Below are 27,869 nucleotides of genomic sequence, written 5' to 3'. Positions count from 1 at the left end.
AAGTTTTAAATATGTTTAAGCATATAAATATATATATGAACACAGAAAAACATTTTACACACAAAATTGAAATTTTATTTTATATTTCTACTTCCTTTTCCGCTAGATTGGGAAATACCATTCACACAAGCTTCCATGGGGGGGGGGTGGAAACTTGGGCCGTACCATTATTCTCTGTATATGAACGCTAACTGTAACCTTATAAGTATGAAGTAACAGACCCAGATAAATTGTCTGGTTGAGGCCACTGCTGTACACATATCCATGAAGTTTCTTGATGTTTTGTATCATATTAAATTTATCAATAACTATGAATACTTTCATAATACAGTATACATTTCTTGATTGGGGTGTCAACAACAGACCACAGAGTCTATTTACACATGGGTGACAAATTAAAGGAAAACTACTGAAAAATGAGTGGAGAAACAGGGTGACAGTGCTCCCATCCATAAGGCACGAGGGGCCACTAAATGGTTTGATGAATATGAAAATGGTCACCAGATCTCAACCCAATTGACCATGCATGGGAGATCATCAAAAGACCAAATGAAGGAATATCTTTTGGAAGAGTGGTGTTCATCCCTCTAGTGTAATCCAGAGACTTGTGAGGAGCACTGAAGCTGCTCTGGCGGGAAATGGTGGCCCAAACCTCCCCACGATGCTTTATGTTGGTTTTAACTTTAATTTGTCATCCATCTGTACACAGTCAATAATCTCTGCACCAAGTGCCTAAAATACATATTCCCTTCTGTGTATATTTATTTTTTCACCATAGTCACATTTTTGCAGCTTTTATTTTTTCTATTTACCGCTTCAGTGAACTGGATAATAAGTTGACCTTTACTCTGAAATGTATTTCTGTTTCCTTATTCAGTATTATTTCATCAAAATTATTGTACATTATTTTGGCTTGCTTTTATTTTAAAATTAACAAAGTATTTATGCTAACAGGTTATTGCAGAGATGAGTTCTAAACCGGGATTTGATTATGAAGAGTAGAAAAGAAAATATACCCTTCAAGCTTTCTTAGGAATATAGAGAAAAACAGAAAAAAATGTTTTACCATATGCTAACTTCTGTTGATTGACAATACAAATCAAGGCTTATTTTTACTGTTCAGTACAGATGAATTATAGCTTGAGCTAGCTTGTATAATCTACCTGTACCATTTATATGAACTTCCTGTGAGAAAGCTCTCCATAGCCCCGTTAGCAATGCAATACTGCTATCACACCACTCCCTCTGCCTTTCCTCTTCTCTCAGAACTCAAAGCCTTAAATCACAACACTAATCCTTGTGAACAGTATTTTTAACTTGCGTTTGACAGAAAGAACAGCAATAGGATTAGAGAATCAGTAAGGAAGCTGAATCCCTAACTCATGCACTTGATCTTCTTGCACGCAGAGAGACAAGCACGGGATTCCTTACTTTATCTTTATTTCAACCTATAAGCAGAATTTTTCCAAAGGACAACATCTTGCTTAAATGGAGATCTTGTGGAATATTGTTGTTATATTTTTTCTCTAACTTGATCTGGTTTCAGTGCAGAACTTTTCTCTTGGTTTGTCTTCTAAGGAGCTGTCACAATGGAGACTATGAAGCCAAAGTTGAAAGTGCTGAAGAAGCGTCGCTCGAGTCTTTTTGCGACTGTAAAACGGGAAATAAGTTTTTCACAAAGCACTGAAGAACAAGAGCGTGAATTCCCTTTTTCACAGGACAGCTCAGTGAAGCCATGGACATCTATGGACAACCTTGATGCTTCTGATGGGGAAAACAATGCAACAACAGAAAAGAGCAAAGATGCACCAAACCCAAGGCAATCAAACATCGTCAACCTCAACGTGGGTGGAAAGGTGTTTCATATTCCAAAACATTTGGTCCTCCGACATCCAAAGACCAGGATTGGTGTCCTTGCCCTCTGTAATGATCCAGCCAAGCGTATGACACTCTGTGACGATTACAATGTTAAGAACAACGAGTTCTTTTTTGACAGGGACCCCATGTTTTTCCACTACATATTCCACTTTTACTGCAGTAATGTCCTGTGGGTTATGGACAGCCTTTGCCCTGTCAACTTTGAGGAGGAGATGTCATTCTGGGGACTGAAACTGAAGGACACTCCAAGGTGTGCCGCAGATACTTGATAGCCTACACTCACTCTGTGTATTGTGTCGCTTGGTCTGTCACTGTTTGTGTGTTTCAAGCATGATTTTGAAAAGTGGTTCTTGTAAAAATTGGTAGTAAATCTCCTCTTCTTCTACTCAGGTGCTGCCGTATTCTGTTTGAGGAGAAACTGGATGACATTAGAGACCAACTGAAGGTCAACCAGGAGCTGATCGATGAGATTAAACCTCACCAGGACGACGAGGGATACAAGAGCATGTTTCTTGGAAACTTTCGAAAGGCTCTCTGGGACCTGATGGAGAATCCATACTCCTCACTGTCAGCCAAAGCCTTTGCTGTGTTTTCCAGTCTCTTTGTGCTTATCTCTATTGTTGCCATGACAATGAATACAGTGAAAGAACTCAGGGAGTACAAACTCGCCGGCAAAACCTACATGGAGTGGATAGAGATCGGTTCCATCCTTTTCTTCACCTTAGAGTACTTTCTGCGGTTGATAACAACATCCAACATCAAACATTTTGTGAAGAGTGCCCTCAACTTTGTTGATATGGTGGCTGTTATGCCCTACTTCATCCAGCTCATTTTTGAGGCATTTGTTATAGATACAGAAGACGTCAGTGGACAGGAAGATTTGAAGGCCATGGCAAGGGTCAGTAAAGTCAGCAAGGTGCTCAAGGTCGTCAAGCTGATGCGCATCTTCCGTATCTTGAAGCTTGCCCGTCATTCCACAGGCATGAGAGCATTTGGTTTCACCATCCGTCAGTGCTCTGAGCAGGTATGGAGGAATATCATTTAAGAAAAATCTAAAAAAAAAACACATCTCAGAAATGTGAAATCCGAGAAATCTCAGAAACACAAAAAATACACGCTGGGGACATCCTTAACTGAGTGACACACACAAAACAATGGAACACACATGCAACTCCCAAACGAGCTGAAGGAAAGCTGCTATAATCAGTATCTTATATTAACACCAGATCACATGGTTTACTGCTTGCAACTTGTACTGTTACTTTGTAACCTTCAAACCACAGAAGGGAACTGTTCTCAATTAAAAAGCTAGATAGTTAGCAGCAATTGTAATTATGCTGATAAAGACAGTGGAGCATTTAGTAGCTCGAGAGGCAGATATTTCATTAAGTTGGTAAAGAAAAGAAGAAAGAAAAGTAACACAGAAATGTATGACAGGTTTCATGTAGATGTGCAGGTCATGTCACAAGTGAAGGTGGGGGGATAACCAATCATTTCACAGCATAATAATTTAATAATCTGTGATTTAGATAGCTAGTGAAAGAATTCAAGATACTCTTCGTGTTTTCTTTTGTTCAACCTACTACTGTACTGCCCTCAGTGATGCTGCTGTATGTATATGTCACTCTTGGCCTAGTAATTTTTGGCAGCTACTGTATATTTGGACCATTTGTGCTGAAAATACTGTATGCACATTTTGTTAATACATGAATATGTTGGTATTTGAAGTAATATTGAACAACATATGGCCTGATTGGTGGCCAAAGATTTATAAATATATTGATTTCCAAATATGAATGGGCACTGCTGTTGACATATACTCTTCTGTCATTACTTAGGTGTGCTGTCTGTTTCTATTCATTGCCATGGGCATCTTCACCTTCTCTGCCCTGATGCACTCTGTGGAAGTGGATCAGCCTGGGACACCATTCAGCAGCATACCAGATGCCTGGTGGTGGGCTGCGGTGAGTAGGATGAACTTCAAACTCCAGACAGGTTATGCCTAAATGCAAAACAGCAGGAATTAATTACAATCAGGGTTTTATTTTTTGACAAGAACCTGGTATTTTAGTGACTTTGCAATGAAATTGGCTAGATCTAAATGTTGTCATAATCTATGTTCGTAAGTTAATTTCTTTTTTTTTTTTTTTGACCTTGAGCATGTCCTGAATCAAGGAAAAAATGTGATCAAGCCATGACAAACATAACAAAATTCATCTTAATTTGCACATATTCACATAATGGCAGGTAACACCTGAATTGCCCTTCATCTTAATGGAGCAGGAAATGGTGACTTTATCGTTTAGAGGATTGGATCAGCTCTTGTGGCTGCTACTTAGATTCCTCTGGATCAGTTAACGTGGTTATTAACCTTGCTAAGCTGTTCCTCCTGACTGTGCTAAAGAGACTAAGGAGAAGCTCAGTAGGGGGTGTGTCAGTATGATAAAACAGTGCGGTGCATTTCAGGTGTCAAGGATTAGGCCGACCGGGATTTGTGCTGCCTGTCTTGTCAGACCAAGACAGAAGGGCACAGAGCACGGCTGTGCTATTTTTGTGCTTCTACCAAGCAATGGATTCATGATAACACTGTATTTAAAGATTGAATAATCTCTTTTTGTGAATAAATGATCAGCTAAAACAATCAGGAATCAGGAAAAAATATGATGCAACATATTTCATTCTAATGATGGACATTGAACAGTGGACGCATGACACATAGGGCAAGAATTATGTACAAGGTCTTTACACATGTGAACAACTGGCCAGTGTCTGCCACCAAACTGCTCCGTGGTTAAACACCAGTTTCTGCTTTGCTCTTTGACATAAATCACTGACTCATTACCTTCTTTCAACAGCAGATCTCTTACATACAAGGCCCACATGTTGACGAAATGTGTTATTTTAAGGGTTTCACACTGCATGCACACAAATTCACTACTAAAGAAATTATATGAGAGTGTGTTTTGCTTTATTGCGGTAGATTTCAGATGTGATGAAATGTGTGTGTGGATGGGTGTTACAATAAAGCCAACACCTAAGAAAAGTCTTTCTACCTGTTCTGTGCAATTATACAGCAACGCAAGTAAAGTTGCAAGTAAATTTAGCTAATTAGCTGTTTGATTAAGTAGACATTATATAAGTTCCACCACTATTTTGGATTCTGTTTCTCCTCATCACTAAATTTCACAGGGCAAACAAGGGAAAGAGAAGAGATTCATTTTCTCTGACGTTCATTGTGATGCTCAAAATAGTAACAAACAATTTTACAAATTTTAGTTTTGTCTTTTTAATCTACTAACAGGCCATAGTGTCATTATACATCACCAACCTGTTTCTCTGTGTTTTTCCACTCTCATTTAAGGGCATTAGGTTTTTATTTATCTGGTGGCAGCTGTTAACTTAAATGTGTCTAATCCTCTATAATACGGTGTAATGCGTCTTGTTTGTGGCCAGACACAGTGATTGCTTTCAAGAGATAGAAAGTGTTGCAGTACATTCCTGAAGGTTTATTTGATCCAACTCGTTCCCAACTTGCAACACGCCAAATAATCAGTAAAAGGAACATTTTAATTATTGGATTCTCATAAAGCCATGGACAACGGGCATTTTGGGGCAGGATGACAAACGCTGTGAGGATGAGCCCTCTCTCTTTGGAGCACGCTCGATATTTTTTCATATTAAATGTAAAAACTTTCTAAAAATCTTAAAGAAACAGCACATGCAGCCATTTTTAAAAATTCATATAGTAAAGCACAGTTCAGATGATGCACGTGGGATGGCTCACATTAGCTCTCTTTTCTTCCTACAGGTGAGCATCTCCACTGTGGGCTATGGAGATGTCGTCCCTATCTCCTATCTCGGCCGCTGTGTGGCATTTGGCTGCATCTCGTTTGGCATCATCCTCAATGGCATGCCCATCTCCATTCTGTTCAACAAGTTCTCCGACTACTACGCCAAGCTGAAGGAACAGGAATACACATTTTCAAACACAGAGCGCACCTTCCAGCTCAGGAAACGTCTGAGGCGTAAGTTTGACAGTTGCTTCGAACCCCAGCCAGATGACTCCGATGATGAGATACACTATCGGCCCAGTGGAAGGCAGACCGTCCATGAGAGCGAGGATTGAGAGAAGCAGCCTAGTCGCAAAGTTGCTAACCCTAAATGGCCTTATCACCCATGGGTGTAGAAAGTGTAAGACCCCATCTGGCTCCAACTCTGAGCCTGTGTGATTTAAGATAAACAATCTAAGGGGGACAAATGAGGCAGCCGCAAGTTGAGATAAGCTTTAAGCCTCAGCTTTATAGCAGTTGCTGTTTGCACGCAATGGGTGATGACTCCTCTGTCAAATAGACAAGATGCTACCGCTGGACAGCTTGTTATCTGTCTCCAAGAACTGCAGATCTGACTAAACTGAAATACAGTAGATGTTTGACACAAGGAGGTCAAGTAGTAACATTATTAATGAAGCAATGTTACACTGATCACTTTGAATGGAGCAGGATGCTTGTGAAGAACTCTTTTCATTGGAAGTGCTATTAATGAACTGTTTTGGACAACTGAATGGTTGCTTATATTTTACTTTACATTCCTGATACTGCGTACAATAGACAGTATAACTTTGATTTCAGTGTTCTGTAAAAATTTTGGCTAATAGCTGGTCAAACATCATGTTGGCCTGTAGTCATTGTCTTCCACTTTTTTTAGCCTGAGCAAATACAAGTGTATAAGCAATGGAAGGCTCTCAGATTTCCACTATGTGCACCTCAGAAAAATTCCCCCGTGCAGAGCTCTCCCATCACGTGCCATACGTCATGTGTCATCACAGTGGGATTCTTGTGAATACACACCTTTTTTCTGTCCAGTCACTCAGCATGCTCTTGACTGTACCTAAGTGCGAGGAGAGTTGCAGCAGGGGGTGTGTCAGTAACTATCAAGAGCATGAGTGTAATCTTGGTCCTGAGGATTACCAGGATTTCCGTTTGTACCTCCTGCCTGGTCAGACAAGGGCAAAAGGCAAAAGTCAATCATGTCCTGGGCTATTTTGGATGGACAGAAAATCTGACCAGGTGTGCACAGCACATCAGTTCCTATTCAAGTGCTTACAAGCCCATACGCAAATGTAATATATGTACATATGTTAAATATACACACACACACACACACACACACACACACACACACACACATACACACACACACATACACAAAAATGATGGAATAATTTCATATATTGACATGTCATATATGTCTAACCCATACAAACATACAAATAAATATACATAAACATATATCCATCCCAAATACTCTCAATATATGCTGATACATTATATAGGGTCCAAAAGTCTGAGACCACTTTCCCAGAAGGGAAAGATAGACATGTTTAAAATTAATGAAAAAATTACAAGAAAAACAAATAATCATATAGAATTTTTACATGTATGTTGTTTTAATGAACATGCATATATAGATTAAATATATATTAATAATGTTTGTGGTCGCAAAATACTATTACTTATAACAACTCATCATATTGATATTTTTTAATATATGTACGTACAAATTTTACTTTGGACATATCTTCATATATCCTGAGGATGTATATATGTGATGATAATATAAGTGATATTTGGTAACATCACTCTTGATATGGACATATATGCTATATATTACATTTCTGTATGGGAGCCACTTCCATGAGTGAAAGCATATCAGTCAGTTACTGATATAGGTCCCTCAAAGCAGGACAATTGAGATAAGAGACAACAGTGCTTCTAATTGTCATCCAGCAGGTCAGTGTTTGGTATAATCCCTGCCAGGGGTGACAACTGATCTTAAATGTTCTTGGACTGGAGCACAGCTCAGTCCTATAGTAAGAACTGTCTCTGCACTGGGCTGCTGGCTGTGTTTAGCTCTTCAGCTAAGATCATTAACCTAGCTCCTGCCCTTGACAAGAAGTAAGCAAACAGCAATCAAATGTGTTATCTCATCCCAAACATATTTAATGTGCTATGTATTGGCTACTCACTGAGTGCTATGGACAAAGACAGCAGTAGACCAAGACTTTGAAAAAATATTTTGTAGCAGACTGCTTTGTTCAGTGCACTGTTTTTTTTAAGAAAGGGAGAGATTTAAGGGAATGAAAATAAAATCACCAGACCTAACCGCACCCACTGATTCACACCCTCTGTCTAACTGTGCTGAAGATGTGTTGTGCGTCTGGTCACAGCAAAACTCCCTGCACCTGCACTGGTCACCTCCGATTTACAAAAACAGAATTAGACCTATGTTCCACCCATATGAAACACAATTAGAGACAGTACTGTTGCTTCAGTGAACTATTGAATGAATTATCAGTATAACATTACAAATGTTTTCATTTGAGTTTCTGTCAACTAGTGACGGATGTGTCCAATTTCTGTTTACATTTTTCCTGACACAACAGTAACCTAAAGATTTCAAAGGTTTTGTTTGGAGAGTCAAAATTGAAATCTGTCAGTCAATTTTTCATCTCTTGTGCATGGATGATTGTAGCTGCATGGATGTGATGAAAACTGCATTGGTTAAAAAGTGCAAACAAAAGGTGACAGAAGAAGGACATTTTAGGAAATATTAGGGGGATTTCTAGTTATTCAGTTAATTTAATTCCTTTTTCAGAGTTACAGTTTATTACTCAGTTACTGTACCAAATACTGTAAAATGTGTCGTTATTTTTCTTTATTGTGCATGAAAACAAAACAGAAAAACAGAAAACTTACAAATGCAATATGTATTAAATATGTAATTGTCTTAATATCAATCAAAAGTGAAAAAAAGAGATTTCTTGCTGAATTGATAAAGCTCTTCCTGTAGCACTCTTGTAGTATTATTTTCCTTTAAATACGAGAGACTCGAAGTTTGTGTCTATTAACAGACCCTTGTCTCATTCCTCTGAGGGATGATACTCCTGTCTAATAGTATTACAGGATAAGGTATTGGGAGAGATGCCAGTGGTTTAATAGTGTCGTCAGCATCAATTAAAACTCAAGAGTACTGAGGGATTTTGGCTGTCTCATGTGACTCAGGGCTGAGTGGACAGGAATAGATGCAGTCAAAAGGGACATCAGGGGAAGGTCAGGAAGACAGGCAGACTCAGATAGACACGAGCACAGATACAGATACAGAATATTCAGCGACAGATGAACAATCATTTCATAAAAAGCTAATATTTCGTATTTAATATATCATTATCATTTGGTGGAGACAGTATACAGTTTATACAGGCTGTCTGCGCTATTAACAAAAATGTTGTTAGAGCAAGACATTGAAGTATCCGCAGGTGTACTGTAACATACACTTCATTCACCAGACAGGGCAGATACCAAATGTACCTGGTACATTGATACAAGGGCATAAATACTTTAATGACTTTAAAGCAGTAATAAGAGATGTTTTTACATACAGCAAGTGCAATACAGTAATACAGCAAGTGTTAGCAAATGGGTGATATTGAAACATCCAGCAAACCAGTCGACTGTTCGCTCTCCTTTTAGCTCTGCTCGTCTCCACCAACTCCTGACGGCTCCTGTCCGGCACTTTAGCTGCTAACTGCTCTACTGGCTTTACCAGCAAGTTGCTAACTGTGTCTGTCTGGGCAGGTAGCTTACAGTTATTTATCAGAGATGAAAACGCCTGCCTGCTGCTGCTGCAAATAAGGTGGATGAGAGCTTTGAGACTGAAGCAAGACCTTAAGATTGTGGGCCATAAAACCAAAATGACAAGCTGAAAGACACTAAAACGTCCCTGTTGATGATTCTCTGTGGGTTCATCGCTACACACGACCCCTTCCATATCACAGTCATCTGATCCATACAAATATTGGCTGGGTATGGATGATCTATAATCATGGTGGCCCTGAAGTGTAAAAAAAATAAATAAATTTGGGAGAAGAAATAAGTCAAAGCAAAAACACATGACCACATTTTGGAAAACAAGTCAACAAAACAGAAAACACTGAGCTTTCAAGGACAGTTCACAGTTAACATTTTCCTGGAGTCTTTTGTGGACTCAGTGGTGCAGTGGCGAGTGATATGATGAGCCAGATAAAGTGTAGTAAGTTCAATATCAATCTCAATATCAATATCAATAGAAAAGATCTGGGTGAACTAATTCAATGCTGTTATTGTATTAACTTAAAGTATTGACTTTAACCCCCTTTACAAAAGATAAAGGACAAGAATCAGTGAGGTGAAAGCAATTAGACAAGTAAGGCTGATATTTTCAACTCTACATCCTGCTCAGCACAGCAGCTGAGAGTCATTACTCAACAGTGATATCGTCATGAGAGGTTAAAATGCCAAGCATAGCCAGAAGTACATTTAAGACATTAAAGTGCCACCCTTCATGTTTTTCATCAGCGCTGGAGATATGAGACAGTCATCACTGGCATGTTTTGCATCTACAGTATGGCCTGAGGTGACCATGTGTGTGAATAGTTGCGTCAATATCCTTGACATCTTTTTGCCAGTCGCACTCCGTTCCAATTAGCTCCCATCCCTCAAGATGTGTCAAGATAAGGTGTAAAAGCAACTCACATTCAAGGAAAATTGTTTGTTGTAATATCATGAATTATGACGTTTTGACAAATATCAAACAAACATACGTAAATGCTGTGAACAAAATAGGAGCTTAGGGACGTCTCTGAAATAAAGCAATTAAAAACCTAAAACCACATTGTTTATTAGCAACTTAACTGCTTGAAATCCATCTTGGTTTTTCTACTTTTCTGAATGAAGGCCCAAACTCAGACCTCTGCCGGAGCTGCGCGATGCTCTTGCGAAGCTCAGTGGCCCAAAATAATTTTGTCTTTCTCACATGATACTGTTAATGTTTTAAATCTGAGCCGTAGCTCACTATAAGACCTTCTTCTTCTTCTTTTTTTTTTTTAATTTTAATGACAATTTTAACCTTGAGGAGACTTCGCCTCACTATCATGCTGAGCTCCAGATCAGGACATGCTTTTCCCTCACCAAGGCTAGATACGTGTTTCCAACAATCTGTGGCCTCAGCATTTTTTCACTACCAGTAACACACAATGGATATATAAACCCCTCTAGGTTCACCTCATAAGTCACCACTCTCACAGCTCACCTCTCGTCATTCAATTTCTGCCTCCACTGACCAACTGAGGAGCAGCAACACATCCTACGATGCCTGCTGCTAAGTGTCTGGTGTCTCTGATGGTGGTGCTTGTGGCTGCAGCGTATGTGGCTCATGCACAGGAAAGGATTAAGATATGTGGGAGAGAGCTGATACGTCTGGCCGTCTCATCCTGTGGGAACTCACGGCTAAGGAGAAGCATCCTGGACGTAGAAGTGGGCCAGCATCAGCTCGCTCCTCACTGTGAGTACTTTATGATACATTTTTAAACATCATGTGCATTGGTTGAGAGCCGCTTCATCACAGATAAGTGATATTTAACATTTTAAACATTTAAAGCCACAGTGTCTGCTGTAGTGCAGGAGTTGCCTTTCTTGGAGTTTATTGTGATTTGAGTGACTGTCTGATTCATCAACCCAGCAAAACATGTTTAGTCTTGGATTATTTTCTCTACAGTCAAGTGGAATATGTGTTTTTTCTCAAGAAGTCCAGCTCCCATGTGTTACTGAATTCGCTGCATAATGCAAAACCTTTTCGCATGAGATTTCAACTGAAACCAATAAATCTTGTATGTTTCCCAATTTTCACTCTAAAGTCCACACATCCTCCCTTCTCCTCTGCGCAGGGGACCATGACGTCTCCACAGAGGAGCACCGGGCTACAGAGACAGCGCACATCCCTCCAGAGTCTGACGAGAAGAAGGATGTCTTCTCCTTGGCTCCTCACTGGTACCCCCTGTCCTCTCGGATCAGACGAGCTGCTGGGAGAATATCTGATATTTGCTGTGAGAAAGGATGCAGCATGAAAGAGCTGATACAGTTTTGCTAGACTTCGCTTCCTACTCGCCACATGATAAAATGCAGTCTTATGGTCGTGGTCTTGGTTGGTCTGTGCTGCAAGTTTGTTTAAAGGAACAAGTTGCCTAATGCTTGAGAAGTCACATCTAATGATTTCGCTATATGTCTAGTGTTGACCAACACTGCACATCAGTAATTATTTATACTTGATCATATTTAATAAATCATATAGCAGAACAAAAGATAAAATCACAAGTTACACAGGACACTGTCAAATTGAATTGTTAAATTAAATTGTTTATTTTGTAGTAAAATAATTTATTTTTCTTCATCATTGTAGAAAGAAGTTTATTTGCAACCCTCAAATTACACTGCAATAAAGCCTTTGATGATTATTTATGAAATTTTATTTGTTATCTGTGATTTCTCAGCTTTTTTGAATTGGTTTCCCAACTTCTATTGATGCAACACCTCCATACCTTACAACTACAACAACAACAACAACAACAACAACAACAACAACAGGTTACTCCAGGCAAGTTTGCAGATACCTGGGAGTGTACAACATGGTCAATATTAATTTCTAGTAACATTAATACTTTGAAAAGCAAACGAATCAAACTAAATCACATCATCAAGTATAGTCACATGGAGGCACATGCGCGATAAAAGCTATAAAGCACACACTTGAGTAATGAGTGTGAGTGCAGTTTACAACACTGGTGCTCTCTCTGATAGCGCTAAATCGGATTGAGGCTATTGGCTGAGCCATTTAGCTCCATAATAACAGAAATAATCTCTGTAACCCGGCCAGTTCCTCACACTGACGGGTGTATAATTCTCTCAATGGATAATCAAATATGCTTCTGATTATCTGCCACTCTATACTGCAGCTGTCGTAAATGACTCCTAATAGCAAATGAAATCAGCCTACAGTGACTCACTGGTTAATTGGTTTTATTTGGGGAGGGATGGATTGTGTTGTGCGAACAGTTGGCTTTTGAGTAACTGTTTTTTTTTTTGCTGTGTTATTTGACAAAATACCCAAAGATGAATGTTAAATTTAGATCAAGATGGAAGCAGATAATAGTGTTTGGAAGGTTCTTAACTACAGACACTAAGATAATACAACAGTCTGATAATGTTTTGAACAGTTGGACACATCTGGCAAACTGCTGCCGCCCCTGGTTCTACATACAAACTCTTTGAAGACATTAAACCAGTTTCTAAGCTTGTGTCCCTGATCCTGTTGTAATCATGCTTTCTGTATAATGGCAAGGAGTAAGAAAGTGGGTAAGTAAGCCAATGACATTTGAGGGCATTTCATCATCAAGAAATCAAATTATGTTTTTAAAATGAAATTATGAATTAAAAATAAATTACAAAAAATGGGCCACACTACAGATCTTTAGTTTCCTATTAATCTCCTAATGTTTCCTGGGAAAAACTGACATTTGGTTCTAATTATAGGGAAAATGAAGACAGTGTTGACAGTGTTGGTACGCTTCCAATTAATTCATTGCTAGTTCTGGAGTAGCATCTTTTTTTTCTCTGATTTCTAAGGGGATTCTGGGATGTTTATTAGCAACAGACATTGTGAATAATAATACTCTCAGAAAATGTAACCTTGAATCTAAAAGTATGTGTATCATGTATGTGTTTTCAGATTCGACTGAGGTATGATTTCTAAGAAGGAATGCAAGTTTTGATGGAAATCGTGGGCCAAATAAGAGGGTCAAACTATAACTTCTCATTGTTTTTACCTCATGTGTCTCCCTCTGCACCTCACAATTTAAAAACCTCTGACTTACATTAAAATATGACCGCATACAATGTTTATAATAATAAATGAATAATGAATAAATAGTTACTTGGTTTAGTTAAAGCAAGTTTCAAGAAACTAAAAAAAAATATATATATTATCACTATTATTATCTATTATTATTATTTCCAGGAAACTTCCTAAAATTTCTGTTCAGATTATGATTAAATAACACAATTAAAAATGTTAACTTGAAAATATTATTTTATTCCTAATAAAAAAAAGTGACATGTGTGCACTGCTAAATAGATACAAGGCAAATATGGAGGGAGAGCAGGAGAGGGTAGGAAGTGATTTGACAGGGCAGTTTTATGCAGTGTCTCATGTTAACCAGCAGAGAGTGACAGATATCTGATTTTAAATGATGTACTTTCTGCGCAGCTCTCTGTCCGACAGCGGCACTCGCCTCCCTCAGCTGAACGTGGTGAGCTGCTTCATTCTGCCAACTCCAGGATGTAACTTTTGAATTCTATTATTAATGTATCAAGTTCAGTCCTTTCAGTTGAATTTCTGCCACTTCTTCCCTTCCTGTGGTGATGATCAGTCTCTCGGAGCTCATTACTGTAACATGCTCAATCACCTCAAGTGATTGAGGTGATCCTTGTGACAAGAGGAGAAATCTGATCAGAGGACCCTTCTAGGCCTCAGCCCATCATTATTCAGTAACATGATGACAAACACACCACTGTGTGGGGCCGCTTTGATGGGCCTCTCCTTCTCGCGCCTGTTTTTTCAAAAGCTGAAAAGCTGCAAAACTGAAAAATCCGAGTCTCTATCTCTCCTTCTGTCTTTGTATCACTTTGTGTCTAGTTCCAGTTCGCAGGAGAAGCAGCAGGACAGAACAGCACCTTCACTGAGTGCCAGCAGCGCAGCTACACAGCTCACACACATGCACAAACACTCGTGCACAAACACATGGGAACACACGCAAGCTTGTCAGGTGTTTGTGTGTGTGTATGTGTGTGTGTGTGTGTGTGTGTGTGTGTGTGTGTGGACTGGTGGGTGTCAATTTGCATGTAAATGAAATGGCTCTCAGTGCTCTTGTTTCCACCAGTAAAAGTGTCAGGGCTAAGGATGCTATATTTGGTGTATGTGTGTGTGTTCATGTTTTCCTGTGTATACTCTGCATGTGTCTGTGTTTGCACATACTGTGTGCATGTGCTCTGCATAAATGGTGTGTGTGTGGGTGTACAAGGCTGGGAAACCCATTTGAAGTCCATGTCTATACTTATCTATCAGAGCATGCTTTTTTTAAATGTGTTTGTTTTATTTTGTAACCAGTGAGCACATGTGCGCATGGGAGCAGAGGCCAGGACAATGACTGACATGTCTGTTTTTGTGTGTCCATTATTGTCAGTGCTCCAGGCATGCTGCTACGTAACATAAACTGTCAGATGTTGTGTCAAACAAATCCTCAGTAACAGGGTCCTTTGTCTTTGTTCTGTGCTGTGTTTGTTATAGAGGACATGGATCTGATCTACTCTGTTTACGAATATGAGAAATAAATGAAGCTGCAACATGAAAATGAAATCTGAAGTGAAAATCGAATTTTATTTTGTCGTGATTTTATGCATGCACTTGCCTTAACACTGCAGGATTTCCAGTCCTCAGAGCCCTGGTGCTGGCATCTTCATACATCTACAACTACAATGGCACTGACTTGGCCTAAGTGAGGCCAGTGCTTAGTTTTTTATCAACTTTCCCATCACTCATACACATTGTCGTCTGGAGTGATCACAAGGTTTTGAGGGAGATGTAGTAGCACGTTGTTTACCCAGACAGATTCCCATGTTTATGACTGGTGAGTGCTCATCTAAAGATGGTTCTATGACTGTCAAGTTGATTATGCAAGGGTCAAAAATACTGTGCATTGACAGTATAACTCTGTGTGCATTAAATTTAGGTTTAACTACCTTGAATAATGGGTGGGGTTGGGTGGTGTGAAGTGGAAGTGGCAAGTCAGGTAAGCCTTCAGAAAAATCAGTTTCCTGAATGTAATTTTGAATTGTATGCTGGTGTGAACTCTACTTACAAGCAGGAAAATGATAATTACTCCAATACAATATAAATGCAGCATAGGTGCAATATTGTGGAGCCTGCACTTCATATCCCTGCATTAAAAAACAAACATGGTGTCAGTAAGGTCTTATTGAACAGGCCTTACTGGCAAATATAGAGCCACAAACACAGTTAATATCATATGTTCTGTTGTTGTACTGCAGCGTGTGTATAGAAGACCTTACAGATACCAGAAAATGTTCCACTGTGGCAATAGAAACAGAAATATTATAATTGGTTCGTTCTTTCCACTACGGCTTTTTCATTGTAACTGATAGCTAATAAAACATGTATCAGTGCTTTATAGATCAGTAATAATCTGTCTGTAGGAACATTTGTGTTGAAAGGTTGTGAAAAATGATTATCCTGCACCAGGACTAAAGAGGGCCAAGGCATGTTATTGTCTGTCATCGTAAGTCTTTACATCAAATCCTGGTTTTGTAGCCACTTTCTGTTTGTGTGCGCGTCCAGAGCTTCACATCAATCACATTTGTGCACATGATGAGGTCATTTTGACTCAATAAACCAATGAATGCACCATTAATTGAATGTACACAGTCCTAGTCCTGAACCTGAAAGCTCATATATTGTGCAACCTGGTTATCTTTCCATCTGCACCATCCGCCATCTCCTACTGTGACATGATGGGTCTGTCTTCTTCTGTGCTTTACAACACTTAGACGACCTGACCAGCAGTGACAGCTTCGGTAGCAATCGTGTGCTTAGACACTGCTCCCAGGGGAAGAGGAAGACAGCTTCCAAAGGAGCTCTCCTGTTGTCTCTCCATGTGCTCTGATCTCCTCTCATCTTCTCATCTGCAGGAATTTGTGCCTCACTATCTTTAGCATTGTGCATTAGATACTGCAAAAAAACACAAATGTTTTTAATTCCCCAGGGAAACCAGTAGTAAAGTAATACATATTTGATTTTAGAATATAGTCTATATGGTTTCACCCATTCATTGATTGAAAGACTTTCTAGGACATAGTCATTATTATAAACACACAGTATATTATCTAATAAATTACAGGCTGCCACCTTCATTTTATGTAGACTCATAAATTATAATATTAAGATAAAACAGCTGAGTAAAAACCTCGACTGTGTTTTTTGGAGTTAATAAAAAGGATTTACAGTGTTCAGCTTTCTGAAGAGTGATGCTGCGGCTCAGACGACAGGGAGAAGATCACTGGACAGTATCAGCGTTGCTTTCTCAGGGGTGTCATCCTCATCCTCCTCCCTGATTGACCTGTTAGCATTAGTCATGACATTCTGCCATTTTTACAGTATTTCTGACAGTATAATGTTATATATATGACTCATTAGAGTCTATTTTGCAATTGTTGTTTCTTTTGATGGACTAATATGAAGGACATATGACTTTATTCTTCTAAAACTGAAACGTCCCAATTATTCATAGCTGGTGGCCTCTAAACCAAAGCCAATTACTACTCACCCTATATGGTCTTCCATATGCATGTCATTATATCCGCTTAGTCTGTCCAGTGCAAGAATAGAAGCACATGCAGCAAACACCACACACACACACACACACACACACACACACACAGAGAGAGAGAGAGAGAAATTAACTACCACTTTGTCACAACCTTGGGGCCACTGGGAGGTGGTGAAGCTGAACTAATAGAGCTGAGCTGGTAGAGGGCAGTGTGGCAGCAGCAGCCGATGCTAAACCAACTGCAGGCGAGTTTCTGCAGCTGCAGAGCTGAATGCCACAGCACAGCTCAGGTAACGTGATGCTCTGCTTTGCTGCTTGCAGCCAAATCTGATGGCAGTGTTGAATAATTGAGAATCTTTTGTCTCAGTTGCATTTGTTTTTTTTGTTTTTTTGTTTTGAATAAGCTGAACAATATATATATATATATTCTGAAAATATTTTATTTACAGTTACTTAAAATCAAAATGTACGTATTCTGTTCATCTGTGTGTATTAATATGTAATTTAACAGTATTATGCCTTTAAATAGACGTGTGGATGAATAAATGTATTAAAGTCAAAACTGTTGTTGCTCCACTGAAACGTTTTCCAGGCACAGATGAGTCACTGTGTATTCAAAAAGCAGAAAATCACATAATTTGTGTTAAAAAGGACCTGTCCTTGATCATCATCCTTTAGTAAACATTTGGTGTAATTTAGGAGTGTCACCTTTCCACACAAGCTTTGCGCGTGAGTTGATTTCTTTCTAGCTGTTAAATGAATCAGTTTGACGCTTTCAGAGACAGAGACCGTTGCTGTTGTTTCTTCTGCTCCTGCTGTTGCACCTCTTACAACATGCAATTGTACATGTACTTCCTGATTCTTTGTGCCCTTGGAAAAACAAAACAAGCCTTAATGCTATCAAAAGCTGTGCAGGATGACACATTTTTCCTTTTCCTTCCTTTTCCACATTTCCTCTCTTAATCTACTGCTTGAGTAACCAGTTCTCTTTTCATGATTCACTTTGATTTACTTCTACTTTGTGTTCAGGCTAGAGGATGACAACTTACATGCCTTTGTCCACAGACTGTCTGACTGCTTTATTTCCTTCTCCCGAGCACCATGTGTGTGATGTCATAGCTGTGACATGATGACACTTCACCTGGTGGCGTCTAATCTGAGTCAGTTCCTGCATGTTGGTCGCTGCACCCCGGCTCTTACTCAGATGCTGGCACCAGGACCCAGCTGCTGTCCCTAGCATGTGTGCAGCTGCTATTTTTAGATGAAGTCCATCTTAATTTTAGTTATATTAAATCAACCTCATCATTTTTAGTTCCAGTCAGTTTTTTAAACTTTGGACATTTTAGTCTTGTCTTGTGGTCACAAAACACATAACAGGAAGCTCAACAGTCCAAAGTTACCCTGTGGTCATGAAAGTCAACAAAAAACTATCCAGCCACAACCATAAGTCCACACTGACAGTTAGCCAGCTAGCGATGTATATTGGTAACAGCAAGTTAGCTAATGTTGTCCTGCTAAGCTGGTCGTCACTAATGGAACCAGACATGTTACAATATGTAGCCGTCAAGTTACTTACACATTGAGTGGAAGAAAAGCCAGTTCTGAGTCAAGCTGTGGCCCTTTAGCAGGCTCTCCACCTCGGTAAAGACAGACCAGTATTGGCTCCACAGCTGCACTGGGAAAGAATTTCAGCCTTGGACTTATCCACTCAGACCGTGGTCGCACGAATGACACTGACAGAGCCGGAAAGGATTGATGGATGTTTTGATGGGCCACTGGTCGACTGCGATTGCAGGCGGTAGTCCCCACAGCCAGTCCGCCTGTTCTCTGGACTCATCTCTTTCTTTGTCGGAGGCCTTTTTAGATAAAAATGTGGTTTCTTCAGTGGAGGAAATTCTGGAAGGTGGCTCTCACCTGGACACTGTAGCATTCACCTGAATGCTGCGTACTGCATTGTGGCATTTCACATGTAGGTGGTCCCTGTGTCTTTATAAACATGGCGAGGACCAGCAATTTAACAGGAGGGACGTGCATGCACCAATATTGTTTAAAATCTCATTTACATAACCTTGAAGTCATCAGAATATTAGTTAACAATATTAGTGATAATTTTTGTCTAGTTTGAGTCAAGACCAAGAATGATCATTTCAGTCAAACCTCAGCAAACTGCCTTCAAATAAAAAATCTCTCAACTGATGATGAAAAAGGTCAATAATTCAATAATAATTTAAGTAATACATCCAGACATGAATGAGGATAAAATAATGATGTCTGGTAAGATGCAGCAACATTGACAAACACAAATCAATCCAAGTCTTGCAATATGAGTCAATCATTGCTCATCATTGTGATCTTAACTTGCTGTTTGATAACACAAACCCTGAGTATCCAGAAAATAAAGAAAAACTTACCCAATCTAAAGAGCCCTGATATAAATCCTAACCTTACAATGCTCAGCTCTGTGCCAGAAACGTGTTGATTTTATTGCGTAATTGTGTTAGTGGCAGTGTGGCACTAGACTGTATCATACAGTAAGTGTTTGTATTGGGTTTTCACACTTAACACAAACCAGCTTGATACATTTGTAAAGAAATTATTAGGAACCTTAACATTCAGCATCAGCTAAGTACTAAATAGCTCAGGTAACACAGCTTTGATTATGTCAGTCTATTTTTTTTAATCTCCTCTTTTTCTATCAATGAAAATATAGAAAAATGTAATTACAGTTTATTTTTAGACTCTAGTTTAGTCACCTCTTTATCATCAACAATATTGTCTGAAGATTTAGTCACAGTTATTGTTTAAAGATGTCAGCTCTGTCCTTGATGAATTTATTTCATCACAGTTTTCAATAACAAAATAAATTCACTACATGAAATGAGGAAAGAGAGATAATCTCATCGTTACCACGTGACTGGTTACACTCACATAAAACACCAAATTCCAGTGTAGTTAAAAAAAAAAGAAAGGGAGAATTGATGAAGATGGAAAATGCATGTGTGTGTTTGTCTGGGTGCGAGAGTGACGGAGTGAGTACGAAAAGGGTAAGAGGAGAAAAACGAGACAGGGGAGAGACAGGCAGAGACAGCAGTGGGCAGGCCCAGAAAAACGATTACTCCAGCTGCTCCTTCACAGCTGCTCCCAATTGCTCCATTGCACCTCTTTCTCTCCATCCATCACTCCCTCCATCTCATCCTTCCATACACTCATGTGTGACTGGGCTGTTTGTAGCTGACGTCATGAGTGGGAGTACTCAGCTGGCGTGGCACATATTTTCAAAGATGTACATTTAAAATAGGAGAAGATTATCCTTGATGTGATAGTAAAACATTGTTAGAGAGTTGAATAATGTAGTGTATGAGTCATTATGTTTATGGCCATAGCCCTCACTTTTTGTTATATCAATTGAAATACACATGTATAGCAATGTTAAAATGTTTATGTAGCATACAGTATATGAAGTACTGCACATGGAAACACAATGTAAACACAGTCATACACACACACACACACACACACACACATACACACACACACACACACACACACACACACTTTTGTGCTTGCCCCTAACCCTAACCAGACAGTGAGGACCAAATGTCCTCACTTTCCCAAAATGTCACGATCCTCACAATGTACAGCCATACAAGTACACACACACAGACACACACACACACACACACACACACACACACTGCATTTTGTTGGCCTGCCTCCTTCAATATTCCTGTCACTGTTATCAGCCGAGTCCATCTCAGGGGGAGGCTGCTGTTAAAACATGAGCAGTCTATTCAATACACTTCACCTAATCAGAGCTAAGCTGCTTGTGTAACTTCCAGTTCTCCGCCCCATCAGGGTGTGTGATGAAGACAGAATGAGAGTGCATGGGTTTCCTGGCAAGCTGAGGTGTGTATGAGTGTGTGTGTGTTTGACAGTGTGCATGCATGTTCTGTGTGATTGTTGTGCGGCACATTTTTGGCTTTGTTGCCTCTCTCTCTCTCTCTCTCTCTCTCTCTCTGTGTGTGTGTGTGTGTGACTCAGTGGGATACTTAAGCCCAGAGGAGCAGAGCAACAGCAGGAACAGTATCTTAGTACAGTGAGGCAGCTTTTTAAGAAATTGAAAAGCTGCCTCTCTGTCACTTCCAGTAAGTGGAGCCATTAATGAATACAGAGGCCTAATGGTTCAGGCCCCCTCTGTGGCAAATGTGCCTTTAAAGAGGATTCACCTGAACCTGGCAGGTACAACAGAAGAAGAGGGTGGGGGACACCATAGACTGTCTGGGGGACACAAGCTAGTCTTATTTTTCTGCTCTATAAAAATCATACATTCTTTTAGTCTTTAGTTTCATAATTAGCTTTCATGTCACGTTTCATAAAAACAACACGGTTAAATCTATATGCACACACTCAAACCAGGTGGCGCGAGAAGCTTGGTGCAGGTTGAGCAGTGGCCAGTATTGGTTTTGTTTGTTGCGAAATGGAAGAGGAAAGCTCGATTGGTGTTGGCTGTCATTCAGCAGAGCAAGGTTATATAAAACTGAATGGTGCACAGCTAATATGATATCCTCCTCCATATTGGACTCTCCAATCCCTAAAAGGTCAACACTGTGAAGACAATTTGCAATTGGTCAGAGTTCAATAAAGTTGGCCTCTTTGCAAAAGCTCAGCACAAATTCACTTCATCTCAACAAGTCCATCCAACAATAACAGCAGTGCCACTGAAATTGAATTTTGGTTCCAAATTTGGCATTTGTCCTGAATGCTGGTATATGGTTGAGCCCTACAGCAGATTTCTGCACTGGTACAAAATTGTATTCAATACCACACAACAACTAAAACAGTTCATTGTATTTACAAAATAATACAACCCACTAACTTTAAGATAAAAATATTTTAGGATTGTGATGATCATCTTGTCAGCCATGTTTCCTTGTTTCCATTTTACAGTGTTAGCCATGCTAACGGTGTGGCTCTAGGGATGCCAGTTTGTTGGTCTGTTGGTGCATCACTTTGGCCCAGACCAAGATGTCTAAAAATTGAGTGAGTTTTGAGTGAGCTGCCTTCACAACTATTGGATGGGTTGCTATGAAATTTCATACCGACATTGACGTCTCCCTCAGAATAACCTGGAACAACTTTGGAAATCCCTTAATTTTTCTTCTGGTTCCATCATCAGGTCAAACAATGACGTTCCCATCAGCCCCAGCTGTACTTTGCAAGTGCTACTTATCACATATGAGCACACTAAGGTTAAAAACAAAACATACCTGCTCAACATCAGTATGTTAGCATTGTTATTATTATGAGCTTGTTAGTATGCTAGTGTTAGCATTTAGCACAAAGCACCACTGTGCCTTAGAAGCTAAGCTAATGTAGATATGTGCAATTAACAATGAATCAATGGAGGTTTTTCATTGTAATATCTATTACAGAGTGTACTTTCACAGGTCTTAATAGAAAGTAGTTTATTGACGTAAATAACAATGACCCATGTTCATTTTCACATAATGTTTTTGTTGTTTTCTGACCAGATTAACTGATAATGCAGAACCACCTGCAGCTCAGTCCACACAAGGGGCTCTTTTGTGTATTTGCAACTTTCACCACCTACAACTACCCTTAAGCATGACAGAAACAGCCCCTCACAACTGCCACCCTCCCCCAACCACTACCACCACCACCTCTCGCTCATTTTTACCTCCTTTGCCCTTCCTACTCCCCCTCCTCTCCACCTGCCCCCTCATTCCTCTGCGTAGGTGGGTACTCTCCTCTTTCCCTCTCCATCCATCTCTCCTCCTCTCTTTTGCTCCAGCTGCCCCGTCATGCATAATTAAGTTTCTAGTGGAAGTGCACCCTCCCACCCTCCCTCCCTCTTTCTCGGTTTCCTCTTCCTCCATTTGTCTCCACGTCGTTCTGTCTTCCTTTCTTGCTCTCTTGATAATAAGAAAGGTAAGGCTGTCCAGGGAGCAAAGGACTTCTCTGTTTTTCCTCCTCCTCCACTGCCCCCCTTCCTTCCCTTAATGCCTGCTCTCCTTTGGCCTACACTGGGGCTGGGTGCCAGGTCTGTCTTGTTAAGTGATAATGTTAAAATGCTAAATCACACCACCACAGCCACCATTGTCACCGCCTCCCTCCCTGCCTAATTCTGTGAAGGGTCTCTGGTTTCACTTTGCGCTGTCATCCTATCCAGTCAGGCTCATCAATACACAATGCAGGAGCCGCATCAGCCAGTGTATTTCTCTTCCAGCATTAGACAAGGTGATGTTTGGGGCCTGACCAACGCCATGTTAATGTGCATGTTAATGAGTTTGAAGTATCAGACTTCCTTCTTTCTCTCAGTTTCATGTCTTTTTCATTTATTCAGCAAGTAAAAACATTGGGTCAAATTCATGGTCTCTCAGTTTCACTCCAACTTTCTGACTCCACAATACAACACGATACAGAGACACTAAACTTAAGAATCTTTAAGTTTATCTATGCTTGTGGTATAAAGTCAGTCTCTGTGAATGTGAACCACTGATACTTAAAGCAGAAAGCACTGATCTAAGACATGAACCAAGGATTTCATCCAAACTGAAAATCTTGAGCTGCTCAGACACTTTTTGTGTTGTTTTAAGGCAAATTTCCTTCTTCTCGCCTGACTTTGATCATTTTGATACCAATTACACTGAAAATAGAGCTTTTACATTTTGTCAGCCAAATGTAATATCATAGATATGTGGATGCAGTGTAAGGGATTACAATTTAAAATCCAGTATGTACAGTACAGGTGCTAATCCAGTGATATTTTGTTACTTCAGTATTTAAAATTTACTTCAATGCAATAAAATGAAGACACAAGACAACAGAGTCGCCTCATCATTCCTCAGCAAGGGAGCTGTTTAAACTCTGACTTTATCAAGTTTGCTCTCAGGTTCAGTCTCCACATCAGTGTAACCCTTAGAAACGACGGAGGACTAGCTTGTTAGCCTATACTGTTTTATTACTATTACACAAGGTTGTCCATCTTATCAGCTAATGCATTTTCCAGCAGCCACTGTACCACTGACCCACTGGTGGCCCTGTCACCAGCTTTAAGGCTTTACAGGATTTAGACTGGTAATGTACCTGCCTGCTCAGCCATAGCCAACATTAGGGTAGGATATCAGTGATTCATTACATAGGCACGATGAAGTAGCTCCAAATGTCTGGACTGTATAAAGGTATATAGAATTTTTGGCAAAGACACTGTCACAAACCACTCTGAGGCGCTGCAGAAAAAATAATTTAGTTTTAAATCATTCTTTATAACAACATACAAACCCACTAAAGTTTAACCATTATCTTGCCTCTACTGGAGTCTGTCCAAAGAAAACCTTTCCTGGAGATCAGGTGTGATCAGTGTTTCTTCATGATTATAACATGGATCTAGTAGCCATGAGCACAGAGAGGCAGTTCCTGTGTCAGACATTTCCATCACACTCACTTGTGCCAAGTCTTGAATATAATCCAAGACCATCTGTTGGGTAGATCCTTCGATATGCTAATGAGGTTGGGGCAATCTTTTCTATTTACAATTGACTATTTTCTCTCATCTACTATATCACAGTTGGTTTTGCATATGATTTTAGTTTATACTGTATCAAAATGACCTTTTTGTGACCCCCTTCCTTGAAAGGCAATGTTACAGATGTGTGAACTCAGTTAATTATTCAGTGATGGATTTTTTTGTCTTTCAGATACATAAACCTTGGCTTCTGGTGTCAATGCCTTTGATAACAATTTGAGGTGCTTGTGATGGGAATTTAAATCAGGTGTTTCATTATAGTGATGATTAATATGTGTAAGTAGAGGTGTTTAGTACATGTGCAAATGAACCAAGATTTTAACACAGAATACTCAGGCTGAACTGAGTGTGCTGGTCAGCAGTGTCACTGGCTGAATCAGTACATATTTGGATTGGAGCTGCTCTTACTAGTGTTAATTTCGTTGATGAAAACTGTGATGAAATATATTCGTCAATGACCTTTTTTTCATTTTGGTGATGAGACAAAACAGACGTCAACTGACCTAAATCTCTATACAGTATCGACGAAAAAAGGTGACTGACATGGAGTTTAAAAATAAAATCTTTAATGATAAAAAAGACAAGATGAAATTTCATATGACATAATCCAAATATCCATCTTTCATGTTATAGCTGCACTGCACATTATTCTTCCTGTGTGCCTGAATCATCTTCCCTTTGACTTTACACCCCTGTTGGCAGTGCTCGTCCATATGAGCGCACTGCCAACAGTGCTGGCCTGGACCTAGCAATGCACTTTAATGCTACAGCTTTAGGAGCTCCTACAACATATGGTGCAGACTAATGATTGGTCATCAATCATCACTTTTCATTGTGTGAGATGAGAAGTTCTTAACAAACCTGCCACTTTTAAAAAAGCTAAGTGACTGTAGCCTGTTACATTTCTGTTAGTTACTGTACTATACTTTTAGTAACCCACAAAACCACATAATGGTCAGTTGAGGAGGTGCAGACGTTCTTCCATTTGGTATCCCTTCATTATCCTTTATTGCTCATGTGTGTTGCTATAGTAATGATGCCGCATTAAGAGGTTATTATGCAGTGGAAAAAGAAGTTCCTGGTACCAAAAATGAGAGTGGAGTTGAGTCACTACCAAGTGGTGGAAAAACATGTTTTCTCAGAACGGCGGACTAGTCCTTTAATGGTGTCTAAACAGTGCTTAATCACCGCTCTGATGAGAATACTTAAGTCATGTTCCCCGATTTTTCATGTGGATTTCTGCAGAGTAGTAAGAAGCCCACCATCTACTCTCTGAGACAGGAGAAACTATATGTAATTTCTTGCATTGTGGCTGCACATGGGTACTATATATATATATATCTGTGTGTGTGTGTGTGTGTAGAGGATGTATAGAGGATCATATACAATGAAACACTCTTGTAACATGTCAGGATCTGTTACTCAAGTCCAACTTTTCCTGATCTTGATGTAAATTAAAGCAATGCTTTAGTGTGTGTATGGAATTTATTTCAGTCCATGTTTTCTCACAGTTTTGCCACTCAGTTTTGCTTATTCAAATCTCCAGCAAGAGCTTTAGTCAGTTTCTAAAAAAAGAACTGACTTGACGTAATGGGAACATTGTCAAAACAACCTCAATCTTTAACTCCTCTCTTGAAGTCCCAATCAGTCATTTTTTCAACTGTAAACACTGAGGAATTTCCATAAGCTTTATTGAAGAGTTACAGATGAAAAATCAATCTTTTTGTTTCATAGCTAATCTGGATATGGGTTTGTTTAACAAGTTTCACAAATATTTCTTACGTAATCACACCTTTTACAGCATCTGGAAACCTTAATTTATTAGATTTATTTATTTTTTAGAGTGAGTCCTCGAATGAAAATATATGTCAATCAATTTGAAATTGATTTTTTCTTTCAGTTATGTTGTTGTTGGGTTACCCATTTGTTTACATTTGTATCACAGATTGTGGTTTTAAGAAATCGACAAACCTGAAAAAGGAGGTCTTAAGCTGTCTTATGACAAATATATGCTGAGTAATTGTGTATGCAATTATTCATCCTCATGTGCACAACCACGTGTGTGCACATACAGACAGCCCACCAAATGCATAGATTGTATTCCAGCACAGTGCATACATATGTATATACAAAATCTCTGACGCATAGCTCTTCTCCCCTCCTTGTCATTCTCACACATAACTGAAAAAACATAAGCCCTGAAATCCTCCTCTTACAGCCGCGGCTTTGGAACACAATCCATCGCAGTTCATGATGAAGAAGCAACTGCTGTAAAATCCAATTGGAGGTTTATGGTAGATAGAGATGAATACCTCTCTCTGTCATCCCTCTCTCTTTCTTTCTGCCATACAAATGCACAGATATGGGCACACACTGACACATGGACACACATCCTCAGTGCTCTCCAGGTTACATGAAATCCACCCACAATTATACTGGATCCTGCTCACAACTGCAAGGGAATCTTTCAGCAGCCTGCGTTTGGTCTCAGTGGGCAGCGCTCCACTGCTGAGTGTGCAGCCTCTCTTGCCTTGGCGGGGGGAGGCCTCCTCCGTAGAGGTATTATCCGCTCCCATCTAATATTCATCAGCTATTGGGAGATGGGTGATGACAAGTCAATTTGATTGGCTAACGATGCACCGAGGTGGTCGGTGTTGTTGTGTGCACATGCAGACGTATGAGTCCACATTAACAAGGTATAAACAGTACACACATGGGAGGGCATGTGCATGGAGGCTGGGGTGTGCCACCAGGACAGAAGGTTAGTTATCATCAGTTAATTAACAGCTACACACACACACACACACACACACACACCTACTTTTTAAAATATTTTACAAAAGAAGATAAAAATGAATAATAAACCAACATTTAAAAGATGCTATAATAGCACAAAACTACTATTTAGCAAATTTAAATGACTTTGTTACAAATTTAATTTCATTGGGTCTTTTTAATACGAATGTAGTTAATTACGTGATGCAATAATTTGCTTTACCACAATTTGAAAACTGTATAAAAATTGCAAAGGCACACTCAGGTCTTACAGCGCATGTGTGTGTATATGTTTCGGAGAGTATGACATGTGATGATGGGTCATGTAACAGCACTCGTGTGCACAAACGGATGGCCAAGTGTTCTCTCCTGTGGTACACAAACGTCACTTGACTATCT

The 27,869-nt window shown here is 39.6% G+C and overlaps 2 protein-coding genes across 2 annotated transcripts; both read left to right on the top strand.

The window, feature by feature from the left end:
* The first annotated feature begins 75 nt into the window (after positions 1–75).
* On the top strand, positions 76–8,729 carry LOC139629457 (potassium voltage-gated channel subfamily V member 2). Its single transcript, XM_071492080.1, has 4 exons — positions 76–2,128; positions 2,269–2,902; positions 3,717–3,842; positions 5,687–8,729. Exons 1-4 carry the CDS (start codon positions 1,590–1,592, stop codon positions 6,002–6,004), a joined length of 1,617 nt encoding a protein of 538 aa, XP_071348181.1. The 5' UTR covers positions 76–1,589; the 3' UTR covers positions 6,005–8,729.
* A 2,221-nt stretch (positions 8,730–10,950) lies between these two features.
* insl3 (insulin-like 3 (Leydig cell)) lies at positions 10,951–12,214 on the top strand. Its single transcript, XM_071491816.1, has 2 exons — positions 10,951–11,256; positions 11,639–12,214. The coding sequence occupies exons 1-2, from the start codon at positions 11,064–11,066 to the stop codon at positions 11,839–11,841; spliced, it is 396 nt and encodes a 131-aa protein (XP_071347917.1). The 5' UTR covers positions 10,951–11,063; the 3' UTR covers positions 11,842–12,214.
* The last annotated feature ends 15,655 nt before the right edge of the window (positions 12,215–27,869 follow it).

Source organism: Trachinotus anak, unplaced genomic scaffold (genome assembly GCF_046630095.1).
Source record: "Trachinotus anak isolate AG129_WGS33_773 ecotype Australia unplaced genomic scaffold, CSIRO_AGI_Tana_v1 ptg000012l, whole genome shotgun sequence".
Classification (NCBI taxonomy): domain Eukaryota; kingdom Metazoa; phylum Chordata; class Actinopteri; order Carangiformes; family Carangidae; genus Trachinotus; species Trachinotus anak.
This window is presented reverse-complemented; position numbering and strand designations above follow the sequence as displayed.